Genomic DNA, 27,670 nt, shown 5'->3' on the forward strand with positions numbered 1-27,670 from the left:
AACTTTGGTTATTATAAACTTACCTGTGAGTTTGTAATCAACTCCCGTTAAATAAAATCCATTGCACAACTAATTATCACAACGATGAAAACAAGTAGGTCTACTCTCTTGAAAAATTGAAATATCAAAAACTTTTGGCAAAGAAAAACACCAATATGGAAGCTGGTTTCGTATTTAGGGGTGACAGCATAGGAAATTCAAGTACAATTACGACAAGAATCCATGAACACTCGGACCAAAGACCACTCGGTCCAAGACCAGTCGAACCAACTGATAGACCACTCGGCCCAAACAAAAAGACTACTCGGACCCAACAGAAAGACGACTCGGACCAATAATAAAGTGTTGTTTTAATAAATTGATAATTGTGTTTGTTTTAATATGACTACTCGAACCAATAATAAAGTGTTATTTTAATAAATTGATAATTGTGTTTGTTTTAATATGACTACTCGAACCCATAATAAAGTGTTATTTGAATAAATTGATAATTGTGTGTGTTTTAATATGACTACTCGAACTAATAATAACGTGTTGTTTGAATAAATTGATAATTGTATCCCAAATCGCAAAATATCGAGAACCACACAAGTCACATTTGAAAAGGGGCATATAAACGTCCGGTCTTAGGTGGATAACTTGAAAACGTGTCACCCTCCATATATTCACCAAGGGGTTAGTGGGGTAGAACGGAATGAAACCACAGGGGATACCGCGAATGTGGAAAAAGTAAAATTAGGCTATCAGATAAGAACAGTATACCCGTATATGTAGAAACTGTCAAAAGTCTGGACATACCGAGTCTCATTGCAAGAGTAAATAAGACAAATTAGATTGATATTTTTTGCGGCACCATTATTAATTAATTTTAAAACTAATCGTTGATTTATTTTCCGTACACAAAATTGAACTAAACAACTCTAAATATAAGAATTATTTGCTTCTTTGTATTGTGATTTAATAATAAATAAATAGCATATTATCTAGCCTTATAATATAATTTAATTGGTCCGACTGGTCTTAGTCCGAGTAGTCTTTGGTCCGAGTGGTCTGGATACCTAGGACAATTGGCATTGAGTTTGAACGTTCGCACACATAACTACCCGCATTCCTGTATTTAGTTACCGTCTTTTGCATTCTAGTAAAATCTCTGCAAATTTTATAGCTTTACTTTTTGAAATATTTTGTTCTAATTATTTGATTAGCGACTCGGATTGGATTATTTACTTTTGAACACGCATGCCGCACAAACACAACTATACATTCGTTTTACGGGCTTTATCACACTTCAGTCAAAACTGTTGAATCGAGATTTAATGTTCCGCTTCTTACGGGGTCGTACGGGCTTAGTAGCATTATATACCCACCCGGGCACCCAATAGACACGCTGAGGGCTGCCGCAACACGCTTAAAGATGTTACTGAAGCCGTTATTATTCGATCGAAAGAATGCGTATAAAATTAAAAATACACTCAGAGAATTCGGAGGTAAGCTTCATGATCCTTGTTAAATTATTTATAACATTAAGAAGATAGGATATTTATAGTTTATACATGACTTTATTTTTACGAGTATCCGTGCAATCAGTGATATTTTAATTGTGAAGAAAATTTGATAGACTGGCGATCAATGGTTTCCATATAAATCTCCTATGTAATTGCCTTCAATTGATATTTTTCGTCGCCCAAACCCATATACGATCAAAATGATCGCGCTGTCAAACTATCTTTCAATGTTAACCAACCCCCGCAACAGGTATATTAGATTCGACCAATACGTCACGAAGACATTGTTGACATCGACTCTGTCGAAATTACAAGTAAATTTTCAAATTTTTCAAGAGAGAACTTGTTCTCATCGTTGTGATAATTAGTTGTGCAATGGATTTTATCGAACGGGAGTTCATTACAAACACACAGGTAAGTTTATAATAACCAAAGTTAAGTAGTTTGTTTATAATCGAAGAAATCCGTTTAAAATTTACGATGGTTCACACAGTAGTGTCACGGGAAGTAGAATTGAATACACAAGCTATTTCTTTTTCCTTTCCGTCTAGAGAAGCCCACAAAGTCATACACTCGCATATCCTTCCCCAGGATACATCAGAAACAGGTAAAATTGGCTCATCTGTGCAGTCAGTGATATGACAACAACATTCAAGCATGGGCGCGGCCATCTTTGTTAGGCTCGGGCTCGACAGTTTTTAGGCCTGATGCTGCCTTCTGATTGGTTAAAATTAAGTCACTTTAAAATAGCATTTTCTAAGTAGCAAACATACTTTTTGGGGAAAACATTGCAGTTTTGAAACAAGCACATTCTGCAGTTTAATTTGATATAGGCCTATAGTTTATGTAGTCACCAAAAACTTGCACCCTTTGCCATTTTATAGAGGCCATACAGGTTTGTCCAGTTTACTATTAATTTATTATATTATAGATCAGTGGACTGATCCCAACCGGTGCGCGTGAAGTCATATTAGGATTCCTACGCCGTCACCCGGAAACAAGGGTCAAAGTTATTTTTAGTCTCTCTATCCATTTCCATTTTCCCTCCTTTTGCATGGCGATCTTTGTTGACTTTTTGATGTAGAATTGAAGAAAAGGGTTTGAATATACATTTTCTGTCAGGTTTTGGTGAATATTCATGATTTTGAAGCGGAAGGATACGAGAGTTAAGGGGTTGGTTAGGTTGAAAATTACACGTTTTTTAGTCTCTACTTCCAGTTTGTGTAGTGTATCTCAAGTTTTCCATGATGAACCTCATACATGCTTTTGAGCAAGTGGTTGCCGCATGTTACTCCATCTATTATAGCAAGCGTTCTACCCAACGGAAATTTGGGAAAAAGTAAAAGCCGGTCTATTAGACAAGAATTAACATTAAAGTCAAAGGGAATACATTATTGGTGATCTGTATCCATTAGCAGACGAAAGTTATCAGGAGAAAATTTTGATATCCCTTTTGTCTGCTTTATTCAGTAATATTCTGAACCAATTATTAATAGATCTAATAGGCTATATGTTTGAATTTTGGGTGCATGCCGTATTGATTTTTATCTCTTATTGATTTCTTAAAGTTATCCGGAACTTGCTGCGGGCCAGATGACCTGATATAGAAAAGGTCAGAATATTATCGGTGGCACCGAGAATAGATTTGTTCTGTGTTAAATGTCATGAAAAATGTATTGGCAATGCTCGGGAAAAAGAGGAAACGGAATGTAGGAAATATTATATGGTCCAAAAATGTTAAAGACAACACAACGGTGAGTTGGTTTAGGCAAATAACGTAACTATCATGGCACAAATTATAAATATTTTGAGTAGGCATAGACAACCAACCAACCAGACAAAGTCGAGTGGAAAAATGAATGCCGCCGCCATCCACTCATTGTATGTTTTTGGTTTTTTGGTTTTTTGGGTTTTTTTTTTTTCATTAACAATTTTCAGACATCACATTATATATATGTTATTGGTAGGCTATTACCATCCAATTTAGTCTGAGGTCTAATATAAAGTTGTGAAATTCGACATGGTGATACTCAGAGTGGTGACTAGTGTCAGTGTAGGCCTACGGCTACGTGATGAAACTGAGACAGTGTGAGTATCATCAGTCAAATCATGCAGTGGTTACAAATTAATATTTTCTATAGATTTAAGATTTTATTCTACAATATGTGAATGTGTACCAAAGATTTTGAGAGTGACAACATGGTAATAATGTTCTCATTAAATCCATGATCATTAAATCCATGTCCTTTGTGCTTTATCTACACTACCAGAGTGTTTCTCAACCAGTGTGGCGCAAGATCTTTCTAAGTGTGCCACAAAATTTTGAACAGCACACTAAGAAAATGTGCAAAACCATGTGATCCCAACTGAGTATTCACTGGTGTCTACTATTACTACTACTGTCTGATTCATCGTAAATTTTAAACGGATTTCTTCGATTATGAACAAACTACTTAACTTTGGTTATTATAAACTTACCTGTGTGTTTGTAATGAACTCCCGTTCGATAAAATCCATTGCACAACTAATTATCACAACGATGAGAACAATTTCTCTCTTGAAAAATTTGAAAATTTACTTGTAATTTCGACAGAGTCGATGTCAACAATGTCTTCGTGACGTAATGGTCGAATCCAATATACCTGTTGCGGGGGTTGGTTAACATTGAAAGATAGTTTGACAGCGCGATCATTTTGATCGTATATGGGTTTGGGCGACGAAAAATATCAATTGAAGGCAATTACATAGGAGATTTATATGGAAACCATTGATCGCCAGTCTATCAAATTTTCTTCACAATTAAAATATCACTGATTGCACGGATACTCGTAAAAATAAAGTCATGAATAAACTATAAATATCCTATCTTCTTTATGTTATAAATAATTTAACAAGGATCATGAAGCTTACCTCCGAATTCTCTGAGTGTATTTTTAATTTTATACGCATTCTTTCGATCGAATAATAACCGCTTCAGTAACATCTTTAAGCGTGTTGCGGCAGCCCTCAGCGTGTCTATTGCCGTATTGGGTGCCCGGGTGGGTATATAATGCTACTAAGCCCGTATGACCCCGTAAGAAGCGGAACATTAATTCCCGATTCGACAGTTTTGACCGAAGTGTGATAAAGCCCGTAAAACGAATGTATAGTTGTGTTTGTGCGGCATGCGTGTTCAAAAGTAAATAATCCCATCCGAGTCGCTAATCAAATAATTAGAACAAAATATTTCAAAAAGTAAAGCTATAAAATTTGCAGAGATTTTACTAGAATGTAAAAGACGGTAACTAAATACAGGAATGCGGGTAGTTATGTGTGCGAACGCTCAAACTCAATGCCAATTGTCGTAGGTATCCAGACCACTCGGACCAAAGACTACTCGGACTAAGACCAGTCGGACCAAAACAAGACCAGTCGGACCAATTAAATTATATTATAAGGCTAGACAATATGCTATTTATTTATTATTAAATCACAATACAAAGAAGCAAATAATTCTTATACGGAATTCTTATATTTAGAGTTGTTTGGTTCAATTTTGTGTACGGAAAATAAATCAACGATTAGTTTTAAAATTAATTAATAATGGTGCCAAAAAAAAATATCAATCTAATTTTTCTTTACTCTTGCAATGAGACTCGGTATGTCCAGACTTTTGACAGTTTCTACATATACGGGTATACTGTTCTTGTCTGATATCCTAATTTTACTTTTTCCACATTCGCGGTATCCCCAGTGGTTTCATTCCGTTCTACCCCACTAACCCCTGGGTTACTATATATGGGGGGTGGGGGTGGAGACACGTTTTCAAGTTATCCGCCCTTGATGCGTTAATATAAACAGCACATAATAATACGAAGACCGGACGTTTATATGCCCCTTTTTAAACGTGACTACAAGTGTGGTTCTCGATATTTTGCGATTTGGAATACAATTATCAATTTATTCAAACAACACGTTATTATTAGTTCGAGTAGTCATATTAAAACACACACAATTATCAATTTATTCAAATAACACTTTATTATTGGTTCGAGTAGTCATATTAAAATAAACACAATTATCAATTTATTAAAATAACACTTTATTATTGGTTCGAGTAATTATATTAAAACAAACGCAATTATCTATTTATTAAAACAACATTTTATTATTGGTCCGAGTGGTCTTTCTGTTGGGTCCGAATAGTCTTTTTGTATGGTCCGAGTAGTCTATTTGTTTGGGCTGAGTGGTCTATCAGTTGGTCCGACTGGTCTTGAACCGAGTGGTCTTTGGTCCGAGTGGTCATGGATTCTTGTCGTAATTGTAGTTGAATTTCCTATGCTGTCACCCCTAATACGAAATGATATCTTCCGCAGAGTGACGTAACCATCTTCCATATTGGTATTTTTCTCTGGGAAAAGTTTGTGATATTTCAATTTTTCAAGAGAGAACTTGTTTTCATCGTTGTGATAATTAGTTGTGCAATGGATTTTATCGAACGGGAGTTCATTACAAACACACAGGTAAGTTTATAATAACCAACGTTAAGTAGTTTGTTCATAATCGAAGAAATCCGTTTAAAATTTACGATGAATCAGACAGTAAGTTCATAGCTGTGTTTTTCTTTATTTAATTTGAGTCATTCTATGTGTCTATGACTAGCTTCTGTCTACGTTTGTATTCCGTCTGACTTACCATGTTTTTATTTTGCAAAATTCAAATATTTTTCATATATATTTAGCCAGGTGTGCCGCTATACTTTCAGGGGTTCCAAGGTGTGCTGTTAGCAAAAAAAGGTTGAGAACCACTGATCTAACTTAGGAAATTGAAAGGCACACGCTTTAAGACAAATTTAAATCAGTAACTGTAGCCTACTTAGTGATTCAGTTTAGGAAATGTGTCCGTTAATCTGATATATAATTAGTATGAATTTCAACTGTTGGCCAATTGTTAAAATTCAGAGAATCAATACATGGGGATGTGGTCATAATGCCAATGGCCATAAACCTTAACCACCAAAAGAATGTAATTTTTTTGACTGAAAATACCAAATGACTCTCTATGCAAGAACATGTAGCACTGACTGGCTTCAACTGTTTTCGAAGATTTTTACCGAGTTCGACATACCATACATGTACCGTGCATATTATTTGGGATTATTGATTGAACCAGACCTTTTAAATGTGACTATATTCATAAGTTGTCTTCTTTGTTCCAATACAATGATTGGATCACTAAGAGCAGACTAATACTTGCATGATATTATAAAGTAACAAACAGCACTGGTGTGGTTAGTAAAATAGTATATAGACTATATTCTAGAACAACAAGCGCGAGGTTACATGTACATAAAATTTGTAGTTATATATGGGAAGCAATTAAAGGTAGCTTGATGTGGTTCAGGATAGCGTTTAATAGTGATTAACTAAACGATAGTAGTCAGTTTTTCTAAAAAAAAATTGTTTGAACATGTATTATATTACACACCAGTAAAGTCCTAGTGGTTCAGTCTACACAGTTACAGCCTAAGGTGATGGTCTTTTATACAAAAAATTACATTCTTATTGCGTAATTTTTTTTAAGTGAGGGTACATGTAGTTTGAGACAACTTCTGTGCTCCTGGATTTGATTAACTCCCTTTCTATCATTTGAATGTGAACATAACTACACATGTATGACATAAGGTGCGGTAATGCATACATGTATGTTTATTGTTATTATGAAAGGGTTTCCATGGATGTGACTCTCCGCTGAAAATTGGCATGAGATATGTACATTGTACATGTACCATACATGTATAATCCCATTAACCCTTGTGGGTTCACTTTATGAGAATCACATAGCAGGTATCAGGGGTCCATATGGACCCCAGTTATAATTCAAAGTTTTTACGTACAGATATATTTGAATTAAAAGGCAGCGGTTTAGTTTTTATTTGCCTTCATATTTGACAACTGAAAAACAACTAAATTATTTTACAAAAACATTTTAGTGACATTTTGATAAAGAGGTTAAAATGACAATTCACGCTTGATACAAAAACCATTGAATATCTTGAATTCATCATTTAATTTTTGGTATTTGTAACATGCAGCTGCTAAAAGAGAGAATACTCTGGCATACGCAATATGGTATCAGGCAGCAAACACATTAGCAAAATCCCTACGTTGAGTTGTTTCAGTTAGGGGTCCGAGTTTATCTTCAAGCGTTGGGCCTGATTTGCATGTAACAGAACTCTGCATGTGGGAAGCAGATGAATACCGAGTTCTTCACTACATGTACGTGTAAAAATGTATAGGAGACAAAGTCACTAAATTTCAGAAAGCAGTGCCCAGTAGTTATTACACAACACTATAAAACATGTGCATGGGATCCACGGAGACCCCACGTGCACCGACAAGGGTTAAAGCATACGTATGTACATGTAGGTCCCCAACTTGAGGTCCATCTGTGCGTTCCGTTACCTTTTGCCTCAAGATTGTGGTACCCGTGCCGAAAAGCCACAATATAAAAAGATTTGGGGGTCATTGTTCAGCTGGTATATAACCAGTTTTCAAAGTTCATCACTGACACACTGTACCTACTGTACAAAACTGCAGCTAAATCAATAAATGGATAATTTAGTATAATTGGTTTTAGCATCTGCACATAGTAGGATAGGCTGGTGATTGTAATTTTGTATAGAACATAAATGAAAGGTGTGAAATTTAATTAACATGTGTTTTTACTGACATTTTGATTGTTTACTACAGTTGTACATGTACATGAGAGAGAGAGAAATGGGGTCCACTTGACACAAACTAGGTCATTTCGGGACTAACCCACGATTCCATTTTATTTCAATAATTTGCTTGCGCATAGGGGTCTTTAGCAGTGGGAGGAAACCGAAGGACCCGGAGAAAACCCACGAGATTGGACAGGCGACCCTACTCCTTGTCACGTACATGTACATCCGGGTAATAGAAACCACGCCAGTTAACACAATAACAGACCTCATGATATAGCGCGCAAGTGGTAACCATTCAGCCATCCAGCCACCCGTACATGTACACCTATTATTTTCTATACATGTATGAGTCAGTAAGATATTCTAATTTCTAGCCAAAGCTTCACATAACAGGTACATGTAGTCTGTTTGATTGTTACTGCTGGTGCGATTGACAAGGAAATTGTTTTAGCTGGTCGTTTGGGTTTGGCCAAAACAGAAATTGGTAGTGCACTGATAAGTCCCATGGCAATTTGAATCCATACAAGATACATGTAGATGGAAATGCTACAAAAAGTCAAATTTGAATATTTTTTCAAGGCTGTCCAAACTAATTTTTAAAAAAAAAATAATTTGATATCAATTAAAACTGATGTACTTGACCAGTTTTTTGTCTCCTTTAGGATATGATTAATCATTTAAATTAAATCAAATTTTCAATTAACATTTGAATAATAGCTAAATATATTTGACTAGTAATTTCAGCATTTAATGTGGCCACTATGATTTTGGACATACATGTACATGTATACTCTTCAAAAAAGGTAGGGGATATTCAGAAACAATACAAAACTGTTGAAATGCACTGCTGTATGTTAATAACAAGCCAATTGCCTACACATGAACATAAATAGTTTATATGGGCGGTTTATCTGACGGCCCCATTTCACTCGCTGAGATACACTGTCAAAAGTGAAAATGTCTTAATAATGAGTAATTGCTCCACCAATCCTCAGACATTCAGCAAAATGTCGTGGCATGCTCCTAATCAACCGTCCAATCACGATTTGGGTCAATCTGCCCCACTCCTCTTGCAGTGCCACGGCCAATTTTTGCAGTGTTGTCGGTTGACGTCTACGAACACATCTCCCTATCAAATTAAACGTAACCCACTAAAGCAAAGATATGCTAAACAGTAAATCTTATGCAAGAACCGATAGGAAAGCAAACATGGATAGGATAAACATGGATACTGTCAAGGTCGATCGTGTAAATTATTAATTTCCGTTCTAGTCCGGACTTTTTTCCGTATGCAAATGAGCTTTGCCGTAGATCCCATATAAGGTATATGTTCTAATATGCTAAGTTCTATTATGCATTTGTCATTATGCAAAATGCAGAACGGAGAAGTGTAATGTGCAAAATAACTATTACTATTATACTGTATTTAGTATTACTGAAAACTAATGAAAAGTGTATTATATAGTTTAACACTGTGACATTGGTATTGTGGAGCAATGGAAGTTGCAAATTGTAAATCTAAAATACGTATTTTGAACTGCTGACATATGCAGTTTGTACAGTGAACATTGAAATAATATTAGCAACGTTATCCTCCATACTTTTATTGTCAAAGATATTCATTGACAATTTGGTTAATGAGCTTTTATGTCTGGTACCAGAATACATTCTAACTGAAGCTAATCATGTAGAATATAATGATTGTTATCTTTCTCACCACACATTAATATGCCATTATTATATTGAGTCAGATCTCTCTTTACTACACAGGGGTATTGTCAATACAATGATCCTGATTTTATATCGTCTGATTGTATTTGGCACATCAGTTGAAGTGTTTGGTAGTCTCTATCATACACTATAAAGGACACGGCTGCGCATTGGACACACGCGTCAAAAAGTTTGTTAGCCAATTGTAATTTGACACAGAAAATACCGTACAGTTCAGCTAGACTTGTTTCTATATAATTTATGTTTCAAAAAAAGGGGGTCTGAGACTTGCGAAATAAGAATCTGCATTAAGCAGCCACTCAGTGGTATTTTCATGACTGACTGCTTAACGGGAGTGGCCTCTTAATAAAATTCGCCCATGTATCTGTTATCACTTGTCACTTCAGTCAGTTATATAGAGGGATAACTCGTGTTTTCCTTTTGCGTTCGTCACTTCCGATTGTTCAAGCATTGATTATGCATCTATCGTAGAATTGATCTTTGTGCTAAAATGATATTTGGAACTTGTTTAACCAGTTCTATCACATATGTGATAATGGCTGGCACCAATATTGTCCTTTAAGAGAAAGTTTGATGCTTTACATTGGCTTTGAATACCCCTTTACTTACATTTATTGTTCCCTGTCTATTAGGTGAAGGTTAAGCAGGGCAGAGGTAAGCAATTTGATTAGTTGAGACTTTGGAACACAATAACTTTGGTTCTAATTGGGTGAGAGCGATGAAATTTGAGTATAGATTCAGTATATTAATACCTTGACTATGTGAGATGATGAGAATTTTCTGTTCAGGCTAAGTAGCAATAAATGATTTGATTGGCCAAGACTTTAAAACATAATAATTTTGCTTTTAATTGATGTGGATGTTCATTGGGTGAATGTCTTGACTGAGTTCAATGATTAGCATTTCCCGCTAAAAACAAATTAAAGCTAAACAGGGCTAATTTCAGTAATTTCGAATAATTACATCTAGAGTTATGGCCCTTGTTTCACTTTGTTGAATCTTGTGAACGCTCTAATGACAACAGTTATCATCCGATCTGTTTGAAATTGATATGCATCATTTAAATTAGTGAAACGAAGAAGCCTATTGAATTACAGCAATTTCCGTTAATTACACCGTGAGTTATAGCCCCTGTTTCACGTTGTTGTACCTTGTAAACGACAAGTTATTATCCGATCTGTATGAAATTTATATGTATCATTTAAATTAGTAAAACGAACAAGCCTATTGAATTTCAGCAAATTTCCGTTAATTACATCTAGAGTTATGGCCCTTCTTTAACTTTGTTGAATCTTGTGAACGGTTGAACGACAAAAGTTATCACCTAATCTGTATGAAATTCATATGCATCATTTAAATTAGTGAAATGAAGAAGCCTATTGAATGTCAGCAATTTCCGTCAATTACGTCTAGAGTTATGGTCCTTGATTTACTTTGTTGAACTTTGTGAACGTTTGAACGACAAAAGTTATCATCCGATCTGTATGAAATTTATATGCATTATTGAATTAGTAAAATGAAAAAGCCTGTCGAAATTGAACAATTTCTGTAGATTACTTCCAGAGTTACGGCCCTTGTTTTAGTTTTTAGAACCTTGTGAACCCTCAAACGACAAAAATTATAATGTCATTTGTATGAAATTGTCTATTAAATTCCCCTAATTACCTACAAAAGAATAACCCTTGTCGACTGCTCAGACAATTTAGCTGCTGTGGGCGTATGTTTTGTTGCCTGGCAACCTATCTTCTTTTAATTTTTTTTCCCTAGAAGTGAGAATATTAAACAGTTTCCAGTGATTCATCTGATACATGTACCAAGATAAAATTCCCTGAGAAAATCACAAAATGTTTTTGGTATGCCTTTTAAAATAATGTCCCATAAACTTCTCCTTTAATCAACCAACCTTCTAGTATTAGTTCTTTAAACATGATGTATGTTTTGCACCAGTTAGAAAATGCTTGGATACAGCACGTATGATTAACATTTAGTAATACATGTACATGTTAGTGTATTATTACATTTTACTACAGTGACTTAGATTATTATTGAAGAAAGCCGGGGACTATTAAAATGGGTCTGTCTGTCCGTCAAGTGTTTGGGACACAATAACCCAGCTTCTAAGAGCTAGAATGTTCAAACTTGGTGAAAGTGTTTGATACTAGTGAATGCCTTGCCCGAGTTTGATCATGAGCATTAGGCTAAGCATAGGTAAGCAGTTTGATTGCCTACTGCTTTACATAAAGATGAATGTCCAATTAATCGTGTCATCTATTTGGTATGTGAGGGACCTCGGCCTCATTATTGCATTAACCAGCTTGCATTACCATTTTTTGCTGTTTTAAGTAAGAAAAGTTTGCGAAAAGATATTTAGTGAGCTACATGTACATATGTACTTACGGTACTACATAAGAAAATGGTTAAAAAATCATGCACAGACATGTAATATTTAAATGGACACATAAAATATCTCTAGGTCAGGAAGTTCCAGAATGCTGAAGATCAACAGGGTTTATCTACTCATGATGCCAATACTTCACACCAAATTTGAAAAAAAAATCCTTTAAAATCTAGAGTCGCAATCATGCTACCAAGGTTGTTCGCCAAAGGGACGGGGGTAACTACAGAATGGAAGGTTGTAGAACACTGATTAATGATAGCTTTCATTCTCTCTTGACCCAAATGCTCACACCAAATTTGAAGCAATGGTCTCTTAAAATTAATAGCCTCTTATCATGTTCAAAAGGTTTTGGAAAAAAGGGGCATAAAATGGAATGAAAGGTTTTGGAATGCTGAATATCTATCCAGTATTCACTCAACAATTGTTGACCAATGGATCGACAGCTTGCCAACATTGCAATGCTTTTATTTTCTTGGTGTTTGCAGTAATCAAAGACACAACAAATTTACCATTTTCTTAAAATTAGGCCCTTGATCATTTATAAAAATATTGGATTGCTTTAGGCTATAGTTATTCTAAACAATTATCATGTGGTTTCTGGTATATTTATAGGCAGAAGCCAATAAAATTTTGATTATTTCTGATCACTGTTAAGTGTCTTGCTTGGATGACTTACATGTACATGTACATGTAGCTGCTGTGTGCTGTTTTTTTGTGTCTGCAAACTAAGGATGTAACGGTTCAAAAATTATTGAATCGGTTAACTGGTCGATAAAAACCCAACCGCAACCGGTTAGAATTGAAATATTTGTTGCACCACAGGAAGACCTGATAATATATTTTTAAATTATAAGTACATGTATTACAGCTTAAGTCAACAGTCAGTACAAATTCCATTCATTCATTCATTCATTCTTGAATGTTTCATTTCTTCATCTTCACATATTTTGAGAGGTCACATATAGGCCAGTTGAAAACAGGTTTGGGTGGGTTTTTTTAAAAAAAAGCTTCCCTTATGCTTTATCAGATTGGTTATGAAATAAATATTTGAAAACATACCTTTGGATTTTTAAATACAAAATAAGTTTGATTATTCAACATCAGCTGATTCCAAATAATTTACATGTGTTTCCATCACAAGCCATGTTGTAGTCAACTTGACCCCATCGGTACAGCATCCCCCTCCACCCCTGCTCAAGTGGTAATCTAAACAATTTTACTATTATATCCTGTCTATTTTAATGTTATTTCATCACATCAAACTTGTTTCCTTTTGAGACTGTGTTCATGGAGTGATGAGGTTAATATACTGTAAAACAATTAATTTGTCAATCAGTTGGGACTATTTAATACTTGGCAGCAGGTGAGTGCTAATAAAGTATACAAAACTTCCAGCAGGGAATTTAAAGACCTTAACTTCCCCGACTTATTACGAATGACAAGTGCTATTTGAAGTGTTTATGTGGTCTTAGTGAAGGAAACAATGTTGTGGCTACCATTCCTGGGTTTGAAGGTCAGTTATCATATGAGTCACTGTTTACATCCTTACTGGCAACCTGTCGTTGAAATTGTGTTTTTCACTTTGGCTACTAACTACTAATTTTAAAAAATATTTTTTCCAAATTTTGTTATATCTGGTGCAAAACATAAATAAGAATAGTATCATTTTTGTAGTGATATGAGGGCTGAACATGTAGATGCTTGCTTTGGTGCCTTTCTTTATTTCATACATAGTACTAATACATGTACAGGTCTAAAGCAGGCCATGACTATGGTCCGGTTCCTAGAAATATCTTAAGTTTGTTTTTGTGCTTATGTCTAAGTCTATTAATTAAAACAACATCACAGAAATTCAAGTGCTAATTTTTAAAACAATTTTATGTGTACATGTGATGAATTTTATAAATTTTGTAATAAAACTAAAATTGGAAATGATTTATGGAATTGTTGATCAAAAGTCATCTTAAACTTTTTAATGTTTATACTAGAAACTGAGCACTGGCATTGTGTTATGAGCAGATCAGGTCTACTTAACCTGTCCTAACAATTTGAAATGCTTCAGCCCTATCTACCCTTCATCAACTGTCATGGGTTCTCTCACATGTACATTGTAGTTGGGTGGATCTCTGCTTTTTATACGCCCACATTGAAATATGGACGTATATTGTCGTCGCCATGAAACGAAGAAGCCTATTGATTTTCAGCGATTTCGGATAATTACTGCCAGAGTTATGGCCCTTGATCACTTTGAAAAATCTTGTGGACGCTCTAGAGGCTAAAGTTAATATCCGATTGACTTTAAATTTATACACAGTGTTTAAGGTCATGAAGCGAAAAAGCCTATTGATTTTCAGCGATTTCCGAAAATTACTGCCAGAGTTCTGGCCCTTGATCACTTCAAAAAATCTTGTGGACGCTCTAAAGGCCAAAGTTAATATCCGATTGACTTTAAATTTATACACAGTGTTTAAGGTCATGACACGAAGAAGCCTATTGATTTCTGATAATTACTGCCAGAGTTGACTTCAGATTGATACGCAGAGTTTAAGAGCTTGAGACAAACAAGTATATTGATTTTCAATGAATTTTTATGACTTGAACTTTGAACAGCTAAATCCATGATATTAAAAGTTTTGTATACTAAACGTTAGCATAGGGCAGAACTTTATAAAAACCAAATAAATTCTAATGGTTTTCTGATAATTACTTCAACAGTTGTTACTCTTAATCAGATTTTAGTGTATTATAAATGTTTCATTACCGAAAAAAGTAAAAATATGTGACAACACTTGTTGACTGCCCGGGTGATTTAGCTGCTGTGGGCGTATGTTTCGTTGCCTGGCAACCTATCTTTATCCTATTCAGATGACTAGGCACTAATTGTAGAATAAGTAATTTAATTTGTAAAGGGAAGTTTGCATGAGAGTTACATGTTAAATATATATTAATTCCAGTAAGTATACAGTCATAGTGACACAGTTTTTGTAATGAAATAAGAGAAATGGATTTCTATAAACTGTGCCCACCTTGAAGTGTGTCAATACATTAATATGTTGTCTGTCATTGATAAGGCTGTGCAAAAATATCGATATAATCGATAATCGGTAGAAGTTATTTAGCGATACGATAATCGATATTGAAATTCAAATATCGATTATCGGTATATTTACCTTCTGACGACAAGTTACGGTCACTTTCACATGACTGAACTTGCCGTAGTCTGGCATTAGCAGACGAATGAATGAATACACAACGTCAACACAACTATTTCCCCCCTCTGCTTACAAACTGGCACATTTTAAATATATATTATTGTAAAAAAACTAAACTTTATGATTAAATACATTATTTTAATATTTTCGTTGTTTTTGTTGTTATTAATAGTTGAAACTAAAATAGGTCACGCACTTTGTGAACAATGACAATCGCACGTGATATATAGTAAAATTAGAATTATCTCCCTTCTTTGTTCTTGGTTGATTTGTAGAGAAATCGTCTGCTTTCACGATAAAACTAATTGTATTATTAATGATCAACTCTGCTTTTATTACTAAATCATGTCAGATACAGCCCATACAAAACACGTTTTTGACTTCCAGGGAAAATATCTATATCTCTCGTAATTTCGTGGAAGAATTCTACTTTGGTTTTCATCTAAATTAACCAATCATAAAAATTCTACTTTGAAAGCCCGTAATTATTTTTTTATTGTCCAATCAATAGACGCCTTCTATTTTATTTTATTCTATTAGTAGTAACACTGTGTGATCGCCATTCACTTGCAAAGAGAAACCATGTATTGTCTTTGTATTTATCGGAGATAAAAAAAGGTTCAAATGAATCAAGAACAGAACTTAGAATAATACTCAAGTTAGTCCTACATTTAGCAACTAATTATTTTACATTAATTGATTTTTTTACGTACATCGGCACAGTATTAGACTAGGATAATAACACTACTGTAACTCGATCAACACAAATAACAGGTCGGTAAAGTTCGTATTTTTCCGGAAAAATGATAATCAATTATTATCGATAATCGCTGACAAATTCTTGCCGATAATCGATATTGAAATTTCATATCGATTCCCAGCCTTAGTCATTGACAATTATTGTTAATATGCTGGAGCTCACAAATTTTAACAGCACAACAGGCCAGGCCCTGGTTTGAGGTTTCACAAAGCATCCTTGGTCTTAAGTTTAGAATTTATTCAACTTTCAATCATTGTTTATGAGAAATATCTTTGCACATACTTTCTTATTGATGGGGGGGTTGGATGGCTGAATGGTTAACATGCGCGCGCTGTATCATAAAGTCTGTCATTGAGTCGACTGGCATGGTTTCGAATCCCCGGTTGTACGTGACAAGGAGTAGGGTCGCCTGTCCAACCTCATGGGTTTTCTCCGGGTCCTCCAGTTTCCTCCCACTGCTAAAGACCCCTATGCGCAAGCGAATTATTGAAATAAAATTAAACCATATATTAGTCCCAAAATGACCTAGTTTGTGTCGAGTGGACGTTAAACCCCATTTCTCTCTCTCTCTTCTTATTGATGTATTTGATAAATCAGAACTACAAAAGTTTATAAAGGGCTATATTTTAGGAAATTCTTAAGTCTTAGAATGTTTTGTGAACTCGGGGGCCACATCGTTGGCATAAATACATGTAGATATTATTTTCATGTAAAGACTATTGTTGATATGTAAATAAGCACATCCAAGTATACCTAGAACTCCTAAGGAGTGGTGACGTGTTTCGGTATGTCACTTCATGTCACGTCATGCCTTTTCACGTCAACATTCAAGTTACACCATGCATTATTGAGTATAGTAACATCAAATACCTATTAAGTGAAAAAACCTGTCATTTTGAACTCTTAATAAAACCAGAAGTTAAAGTTGATGACCAAACTTTTTGATATTAATTCTTAGTAGACATGAGGGTCATCATATATGAAAAGATCAAGGGTCATTAAAAGGTAAGGTCACCAGATAGAAGTTGAAAAGTCAAAGAAAATTCAAAGTGAAACCGGAAGTAAACAAAATCAAAATTAAAAAATCAGTTCATAATAAAAGCTCCTACGAAAACCATACATATTTCGACCATGAATAATATAGCAAAATTATTACATGTGATGTACTGGTACTATATTTGTCTAGGACACATAAAAAACTATCTGATTAAAACACAGATCTATATTTTGTTTCATTTTTTCATGCTTTCGATGGCCTACACTACAAGTACTTGAAGATCTGACCAGTTGTACTGGGAGGTCGCATCGGGTCATACAAGCATTAAACATGCATTATGCAAGAGCTAAATCTGCCTATTGCAGGTCTTTCTTTAGGCCTAAAATGTTATCTAAACTATTAATTAGACATTAATTAACCTACACGTATCCAGACCATAATCAACTCTAGATGGCATCGCTAGCCTGCGATCTTTAGTGGATTATGAGCCGATTTACTGTATAACTTTCCATCACGATTTAACGATTAAATGGATAATCGAGACTTTGCTGTTTATCGTACTGACTTTACTAATGATGATCAAGGCTAGCCAGAAATTTCAACCGCTTAGTTCTCGGTTCATAGTGGATCAATTTGAATGAAATTTTCAGCAAATTGCCTTTACATTATCTAGTTTTTACCTATTATAGTGAGAACTGCCAACTCGTTATCGAATCTCTCATAAAGTATCATTAATCAATCAGTGTTGACTATTCTAAGGGTTTACCCACAGTTCCGTGCAGAACATGCCAAGAACTCGTTAATCAGACTATTGACAAGTCGTAATTTGGAACAAAAATTTGCTTCTTTTACAGCAGTGTTAAGTGGGATTAGATCTAATCAAACAAAACACTGGAAGGAGTATGCATTTATACATGTACTGTACTATTAATAATAACTTGGACAAAAGAACTTGAATTGTTAATATTTCTTTCTTGCTTGTGCAACAGAGAGATTAAAGGCTAACCAATAAATCCCGCATTTTAATGTGATTGTATTTTAAACTCATTCTAAACTAATATGTACAATTATATACTAACGTTAAATGATAAGTCGATGAAGGGTCATGACCCAATAAAATAGTCATAATCTTATCAATAGACTAGGCCTAGAAACTACTATACTATTAAAATGCAACATTTGTTTTATTATAATGACATTTAATAAGTGAACGGGAAATATATAGGACACAATTCTGTGGAATACAAGTACTGTTTTAATATTACTGAGCGATGTCTCATTGCTTTATATAGACTAGAGAAGCCTAGTCGAATTTCTAGCTGAAATTGTATTCCATAGAGTTGTGTCCTGTGCAATACTTTATTTATGTAGTCTTTTTTATTGTCCACCGTCTTTTGAAGAAAGCAGGGTACTATTAAAATGGGTTCGTCCGTCTGTCTGTCACAGTTTTTGGGGCACAATAACTTTTAATTGAGCTAGAATGTTCAAACTTGGTGTAGGTGTTTATTAGGCCGATACCTGGATAGAGTTCAAAGATGAGGATTTTCTGCTTAAGATAAGCAGAGATAAGCAATTTGATTGTTTGATGTTTTGGGACACGATAACTTTGGTTATAATTAAGTGAGAGCTATGAAACTCTGAGTATAGATTCATTATAGAATTACCTTGACTAAGTTTGATGATAAGACCTTCTTCTGCTTAGACTAACACTGTAACCCAGGTATCGTTTAATCTTGTGTATCTAGCACTAATTTCTTTCACATTCGTTTAATATCAAATCTTTGTTTAAAAATTCGTAAAAATCGTTTAAAATCACCAAAAATCATCTAATTTACAAGTATTTAATTTCCTGATCACTGTTCAAAAATTAATCATTATACATCATTAATCAATTGGGTTGTTTATTTTTTAACAATGATTGAGAAATTAAACACTTGTAAATTGGACACTCATTATCAAAATTGACTGGTCATCTTTAAACTCGACAGATGTACAAATTCAACGATTTATGGTGATTTTAAACAGTTTTTACAAATTTTTAAACTAAGATTGGATATTAAACGAATGTGAAAGAAATTAGTGCTAGATACACAAGATTAAACGATACCTGGGTTACAGTGTAAGGAGCGATAAGCAATTTGATTGGTCAAAACTTTGGAACTCTGCTTTTAATTGAGGTTGATGTTCAATGGGTAGTTCAATGATGGCTGAATGGTTATAGTGTGTGCGCTGCATCATAGAGTCTGTCATTCCGTGTTGTAGTGACAAGGCATAGGGTGGCCGGTCCTAAAATGACCTAGTTTGTGTCAAGTGGACCTTATACCCTCGGCCAATCCAACATGGTAACTGAAAGTTTATACATGTATTTCTTTGAAAAAATATCACAGTGGTTCATGACACTTGCACAGTACTAGGATAAAGGTGTACTAGAGTCTTTCACCCCAATTTAATCAGTTTTATTCACTAACATAATATATGTATATCTGAGACTGCTTCTTTAGTTAGTACTGAGTACACTGTACCTGCATCAAATCTTTTTTTTTTTTGAATTTACAGAGTCGTTTCAAATGGCTCTTAATATTTCATTTAATAATGTACATCTATCATTACATGTATGTTTTAAAATGGCTAATAGTTTTTCATCAAACTGTTTTTATGATGGATGGGAATACAAAGCGGTCTCTTGTGGCTTTTCGTTATATTGATTATCGAAGCTTTACATGGTTATGCAATCGATAAGATGGAAATTCAAACAAGATATATGGACTTATAGATTTTTTTAAATACCAGATATTATCTAAGACAAAAAATAAGAACTTTTTCTTGTCTTACATGTACGTCATCAATCTATACTGCGATCAATATTGTTGTTGATGGAGAAGTACATGTATATGCGAAGAGGATCTAACTAAGGACATTATCTCATGTAACAGTTTGTAAAATTGATTATTCCATAGTGTGTAAATATTATGGAACATGTTAAAAGCTGACGTTACCCGCCTGCAACTACCTGATCTGATTAGTTATTTTAGCTTGTACATCGTACTAGAAATGTAGATTATAGTGCTCACACAAATATTCAAATTCAAGTGGTTTTTCAGGGCTATTAGAACTGATTTTGTCGACAGTATACAGGTCACAATTTTTATCCGATTTTGCAAAACTTGAAATATAAGTCCATCTCCCAAAGATCTCAGCTCCTTTCGATATTGGCATGTATTGGATTATGGCCCCTGATTGTACGAAAAATCACGTTTTTAGCTTGTGGACACTCTAGAGGTCACAATTTCGATCCGATTTTAATGAAACTTGAAAAACATATTTATATCACGAAGACTTGGATCCTCCTGATAATCGCGCATATCCAAACGTAACTTCCAGGATTATGGCCCCTGATTGTATGAAAAGTCGTGTTTTTAGCTTGTGGTCCCTCTAGAGGTCACAATTATTATCTGACTTAAAAAATCGTTCGAATAAATCACTGTCACACCGTAATGTTGGTTGAGTTGAAATTTTGTGAAAATGGGACCAAAACTGCTGGACAGAATGGCCGCCCCCTCGTACGCAAATAGTGTAAAACATATGGTATATCAAGGTTGCGGACCCTCTATAGGTCACAATTTGTTCCGATATTGATGAAACTTGAAATACATTTTTATAACCCAAAGATCTTGGTTCCATTCGATATTCTCGCATATCGGATCATAGCTTCCTCAATAATGGCACTTGATTATACGAAAAGTCACATTTTAGCTTGTGGTCCCTCTAGAGGTGGAAATTGTTATCCAATTTTAAAAAAAACGTCCGAATGTATCACCGTAAGTAACACCGTAATGTCGGTTAACTTCAAATTTCATGAAAATCAGACCAAAACCGCTGTACAAAATGGCTGCCCCTCGTACATAAATAGTGTAAACATATGGTATATATCAATGTTGTGGAACCTCTAGAGGTCACAATTTTGATCCGATTTTGATGAAACTTTAAATTTATGTTTATATCACAAAAACATTGGTTCCTTTCGATAATCACACATATTCGAATGTAACTTCCTGGATTATGGCCCCTGATTATTTGAAAAATCACATTTTTAGCTTCTGTACCCTCTAGAAGTCACAATTAGTATTCAATTTTAAAAAACCTTTTAAATATATCACTGTTAAGCATCAATGAAAGTTGAGTTCGAATTTCGTAAAAATCTGACCGAAAATATTGGACAAAAATGGCCAGTCCTTGTACGCATTAGTGGACACTGTAGAAGTCACAATTTTTACCGATTTTGATGAAACTTGAAATGTACATGTATGTTTTGATATTTGTGCATATGTGACAGTAACTTCCAGGATTATGGCCCCTGATAGTACGAACAGTCATGTTTTTAGCTTGTGGACCTTCTAGAGGTCACAACTTTTACCCCATTTTAAAAAACGATAAAATTTATCACTGTTACACCATAATGACGGTTAAGTTCCAATTCGTGAAAATCAGACCAAAACTGCCTGAAAAATGGCAGCTCCTTGTATGCAAATAGTGTAAAATTATGTCCACCAAGGTTGTGGACCCTCTAGAAGTCACAATTGTTATCAATTTTGATGCAGCTTAAAATATATGTTTGTTTATGTCCCAAAGATCTCGGTTCCTTTCTCTATTTGCACATATCAGACTGTAACTTCCTGGATTATGGCCCTGATTTGAGGGTTAAATCTTGTTTTTTAGTTTGTGGATTCTCTACAGGTCGCAATTTTTTTTATCCGATTTTAAAAACCGTTTATATTTCACCATTCCACCATATTGAAGGTTGAATTTCAATTTCAGGAAAATCGAAACGAAACTGCCCAACAAAATGGTGGCTCTTTGTACCCAAATTGTGTAAAATTTTATGCAAATTGTGTAAAAATTTATGCAAATTGTGTAAAATTTTATGCAAATTGTGTAAAATTTTATGCAAATTGTGTAAAATTATGTAATACGAAGGTTGTGGAGCCTCTAGAGATCACAATTTTTATCCTATTTTGATGTACATGTAACTTAAAATATATCTTTATGTCCCAAAGATCTCAGTCCCTTTCAATATTTGCGTATTTCAGACCAAAACTTTCTGGATCATGGCTCATGATTGTACAAAAGATTGCTGTTGTTTTTAGCTTATTCTCTATCTCTTGCTAAATGTGGGCGTATCTTGCCTAGCAACCACTGGTTTGTATTCATTATTCAATGCCAATTAAATCTAAAGGATGATTTTTGTTAATAAATGCTTATTGTTAATATGTTACTTTTTTATGTACATGTATCCAAGAGTCACAAACTGTCTTAATTGTAGCTTTATCTGGTCATTGTTTTTATGGTATACAAATTCATATGATGGATTTCACAGAATTGCCATGTACTCTTTGAAAGAAGTGCTTGCTAATCTGACATGCACAAAATACCGCTAAACATGTACACTGTACATAGAAAATTGATTGACTGGATCTGCTTGCACATATTCAGGGCATGATCTCTCTTCAAAATTTTCCAGTTGGACGGTTTTACACAAATTTCAACCAAATATTTATCTGAAATTTTTGGAGATGATATGTAGCTAATTATGGTATTTTCGTCATTGTTTCAATACATGCATTAATGAATGCAGCCTTAAGAATTGTTAACAAGTGTGACTGGCAGGAGCATGATGTAAATTTTTCATCCTGTCATTTTCAGTGGAGTCATATGACATTATGACAACCAATGAGAATTCTTGTGATAATGCTTGTAGTGTACGTACAATAAGATTGTAAAACAACCTGAACTCCCTAAATAAATGAGAAGTGTTATTCAGTGTTTATGAAGAATACACATGATCTACCTTCTGTATGCCCTTCATCAATGCTCATTATTATAGCCAAGCTTAATATCACTTATGCATAATTTTAAATGGAGACACAATTTTCGCCCATTATTACAACATGTAAATTGAAAATTAAATGCAAGTTGTACAGCTGATTGACAGATAAATTGTTTTTTTGTTTTCAGGCATCTGGGATCAGTCAACCCAGTGTATACCATGCCTTGGTTGTTATATTTCTGGAGTTCTTTGCCTGGGGACTAGTGACTAGTCCTATTATTAATGTAAGTATTTTAGGCCGCATTCCATGGGCACAAATTGTCGTTGCAAAAATATTTTCGTTCCTACAAATCCGGTGATATTCTTCGTTGAAATCCGGACTATTTATTGATAGTAAAATTCATAGTGCGCGAGGTCACTGGACAGAATTCAGCGTTGTTCGCCGCGTCACGTGATCATTTTTTCCACAATCGACCAATCACGTTATTGTCTACATTCGCGTGTGTTGTTGGTAAACACAAAATGGCCTGCTTCACGAGGAACACATTGCAGTTATACATGTAGAAGCTACACTAAATGGCGACAAAGGCTCAATTAACTTGTATTGTTCACTTAGACAGTGTTAATAAGGGAAGTGCAGAACCCTTTACAAACACAAGGTGAGATAAATGTTGTGAGGTAGCTATAGACTGGTTTCAATTGGATGGAAATGACCAATCCATTGCAGCATTTTTCGATACAAATGGATATTTTATTACGAAGGATATTATATTGAAGATACAGTCGGCAGTGGTTTTGGATTTCATCCAACGTTTTATAGATGTTTTAAGAACAAAACAGTTAAATGATGCGAGAAAGAAAGAGAGTGACTCAGTGATAAGGCAGCGTCTACATTCAGTCCAACCGAAACAAAACTGTCACGACATACATACAGACTATTAGTATTAGTATTACTGTGATGTGGTCATAATATATTTTACCAAACATTATTTAACAACTTACTATTAGTATATTAATCATTCGACAAAAATAGCAATTCACTCATAACATAATATTTTAAACACGGTTTCACCAAACCTTCAACAAGATATGACCACTTCTATTCCAACTAGTAGAAGTAATAAATAAATGTAATAAATAAAGGTGCATCATATATAGGCTACAGACCATAAGTCCAGAAAAATTTGTGAATGAAAGAATTGAATATAACCATCCAAGTCAACCCAGAACATTGCATGCTGTGATTCAAAGGAAAAAGGGGATTAATCAAAGTTTTTGATAATCCCTAATTAAGTCTTTCACACCCCACTGATAAAGTAACATGAGCTGAACATTAATGTCCAGTCGACACAGTTCCTTTTTATTTAAATAATTTGCTTGCATGTAAGGGTCTGTAGCAGAGGAAGGAAACTGGGGGACTCGGAGAAAACTCACAAGGTTGAACAAGTGACCCTAGTCCTTGTCACGTACAAGCAGAGAATTGTAATTAAGTCATTGACGCAATGACAGACCTTATGATTTCATGTGTACATGTTAAACCATTTGCCACCCACCCTCCATATTAAATAGATGTCTTTGTAAATTATGTATGTTATAGTTATACAGTGTATTAAGTATTAAATGTCTACAGTGTTTTTAAATTTATGTATTAAAGAAATGTATATGAAAATATTATCTATTAAGAAATATTGGTATTTATATTATGCAATATTTATATTAATAAATATCATTTGATACATAATATATCAAAATTCAAATGTTCTTTTTGGCCATAATGACCCTAATGTTTTGACTGTTATGTAGTTTTGACCAAAATGTTTGACCGTTATGACCAAATACTTGAGCCATTTTGGTTTAGGGCCTTTATGTCCATAACCCCTACTACTAGGCCTAGTACTTCAACAAATTTAAAAACTAAAAGTGTGTCTCATTCACCCCTACTCCTTCATTAATATCACCAAAGGAATCACATCATGGTGCAGTACTTGTTACTACTTCATCAGAGTTAAAGAAGTCAGTTTTATCAGAGAGCTGTATAATTTGCAAGAAAAAATCCAAGTATGTTCGAGCGGGGGCCATACAAAAGAGGGACAATTTAGTCCAGTGCGAAATAAAAACAGCATTTTTATTATTTTATTTAAAGCACCAATAACACTTTTGCTGTTTTGATAAGTCCAGTGAAACAAATACCGGTAGCCTTATTCTAACTACTAAATGAGTTAGTGTCTTACTCTTACTAGTCTTAGTGTAAATCCTCCATTAAATTCTATTTTATTTATCTTAGGTGATCAGAAATATTTTTCAAATCAAAGGTAATTAGTTTTGGATTTGATCGACTACATGTACAGTATCTGTTATAATTGTTTAAAAAAATCAGAATATTTATTAATCAGAAGCAAGATTCCAACATTGAAAGTGTGTTTGGCACTTTTATCGATGATTACATGTAAACTATGTCGTAGGTGAGCCCCATATTGATGGGGGGGGGAGCATCTGGTTCATTCGCAATTGCAGACAAAACCCATTTTGAATTCATATATCTATTGCAAGCTTATACATTGTAGATGCAAAATTTTATTTTGTCCATATGGGCTTTTCCCTGACAATTCTGAGCTAGTTCAAATTATTTAAGCATTTCTTCTTAATATTTCTGCAACTTTTTAAGTTTTCAACCTTTATTTCAAAATATGTTTTTTCATTCTTAATCTTAGCTATACACTAGCCTATCCATGATCATTATCAAGACAGCAGGCTAGACAGGTTTTAAGTATTTTGTTATGTAAAATGAATGATTTTATTAGAATTACACTTATAGAAGCAGTGACCTTGTTGCATTCTCTGTAATCTCCCTTGATATTAAGGCATTTTTATAGTGAAATAGACCGGTCCAATATCCTTAATCAGTGTCGAAAAAACCTGACTGACTGCCACATTTTATGTCATTGTGATCAAAATACCTTTTGTGGCTCTCATACACCACTTCTCTACACGGATGGGACGTTTTTAGGGTTCATTTGACTCTGTTCGTCCCAACCGCGAGCGATTTGCAAGGTAAATCGTTCGCATGGCTTTGTTTACAAATGCTATGACCTGGCACTTGACCCCAGAATTTTTGACCGCAAGCGAGACCGCTGATTGGCCAAATTTTAAATAGATGCGCAGGTTCCAACTCACCTCTCTGCAAATATGGCTCCGCACTATAAAGAAATAAGTCATCGATTTATAGCCTATTTCGAGCTTGAACTATTAAATTGGCAGATTTTATTGGAGAACTTTGTTGACATATTGATTGCACGATTATTGATAGTCCGATTTGTAGACCGGTTTAGCGGGAGCGAAGGTGACAAGATTTTCACCCCGAGAATACGGCCTATTTGCAGAATAAAGACAAATCTTTATGATACATGTATGTATGTGTAGTATGTTATGTACGTGTACCAGTGATACATGTATATGATAGTATTTTGTTTTTGGCTATCCATGAGTGTAACGGTGCATAAATTTCAGGCTTCAATATTTAACCAGCATCTATTGCATTTGTCTTACTCACAATATTAACAACTTCAAAAAGCCTTCTCAGGGTCTGACCCTGAAATTTTTAAAATCTTGATAACTGAACAACACACATATTGTGTTTTGAAATTGGGAAATTGCCTTTTAATGGTGTTAAATCACTTAAAAAGAGTTAAAGAAAAATCAGTTATTATTTAGTGCTAACATGGGTCCTAATGATCTCCGGAAAATGCCTCTTATTTCGAAGCAGGAAACTACAGCTATTTTCATGTTGAGAGTGATAATGACGCTTTAACCCTTTATCCGTGAGACGCTAATCAGGAGGCTATGACCTATAAGTAAAATGACAATAATTGTTAAATATTTTATACCAATGAATAGAGGAATTCAAAATATTTCCAAAAATATATACATTTTTATGAGTTATTCTTAAGTTTAAAGAGTTGCAGGCTATACTTAAACATGCATTATGCAAGAGCTAAATCTGCCTATTGTACGTCTTTCTTTAGGCCTGAAATGTTATATAAACTATTAATTAGACATTAATTAACGTATCCAGACCATAATCAACTCTCGATATCAACGCTAGCCTGCGATATTTGTTGGATTATGATGCGATTTGCTGCATAACTTTCCTTCTCAATTTAACGATTAAATGGATAATCAAGACTATGATTTTTGTCCTACCGACTTTAGTAATGATGACCGAGGCTAGGCGGAACTTTCGTTCACTTATTTCTCGGTTCATAGTGGATCAATTTGACTGAAATTTTCAGCAAATTGCCGTTACATTATCTAGTTTTTATACGCCCACATTTTCATGTGGACGTATATTGAGTTCAAATTTCGTGAAAATCGGCCCAAAACTGACAGACAAAATGGCCGCCCCTCGTTCTCAAATTGCGTAAAAATATGGTATATCAAGGTTGTGGACCCTATAGAGGTCACAATTTTTATCCGATTTTGTTGAAACTTGAAATGTAAGTTTATAACCCAAAGATCTTGGTTCCTTTCGATATTTGCG

General features: G+C 34.5%; 1 protein-coding gene across 2 annotated transcripts in view; it reads left to right on the forward strand.

Annotated features, from left to right (window-relative positions):
• The first annotated feature begins 3,099 nt into the window (after positions 1-3,099).
• The window catches only part of LOC126817531 (hippocampus abundant transcript 1 protein), a 62,548-nt gene continuing 37,977 nt past the window's right edge, over positions 3,100-27,670 (forward strand). Inside the window, exons 1-2 of one of the 2 annotated variants that reach the window (XM_050544577.2) lie at positions 3,100-3,259; positions 23,322-23,417. In XM_050544577.2, coding sequence (XP_050400534.1) covers positions 3,170-3,259; positions 23,322-23,417 — 186 coding nt within the window. In that variant the 5' untranslated portion in view covers positions 3,100-3,169. Of the gene's footprint in view, positions 3,260-11,723; positions 11,796-23,321; positions 23,418-27,670 lie in introns of those variants that run through there. The other variant, XM_056100345.1, reaches the window with a different exon arrangement.

The sequence above is a fragment of the Patella vulgata genome, chromosome 4 (assembly GCF_932274485.2).
Source record: "Patella vulgata chromosome 4, xgPatVulg1.2, whole genome shotgun sequence".
NCBI classification, from domain to species: Eukaryota; Metazoa; Mollusca; class Gastropoda; family Patellidae; genus Patella; species Patella vulgata.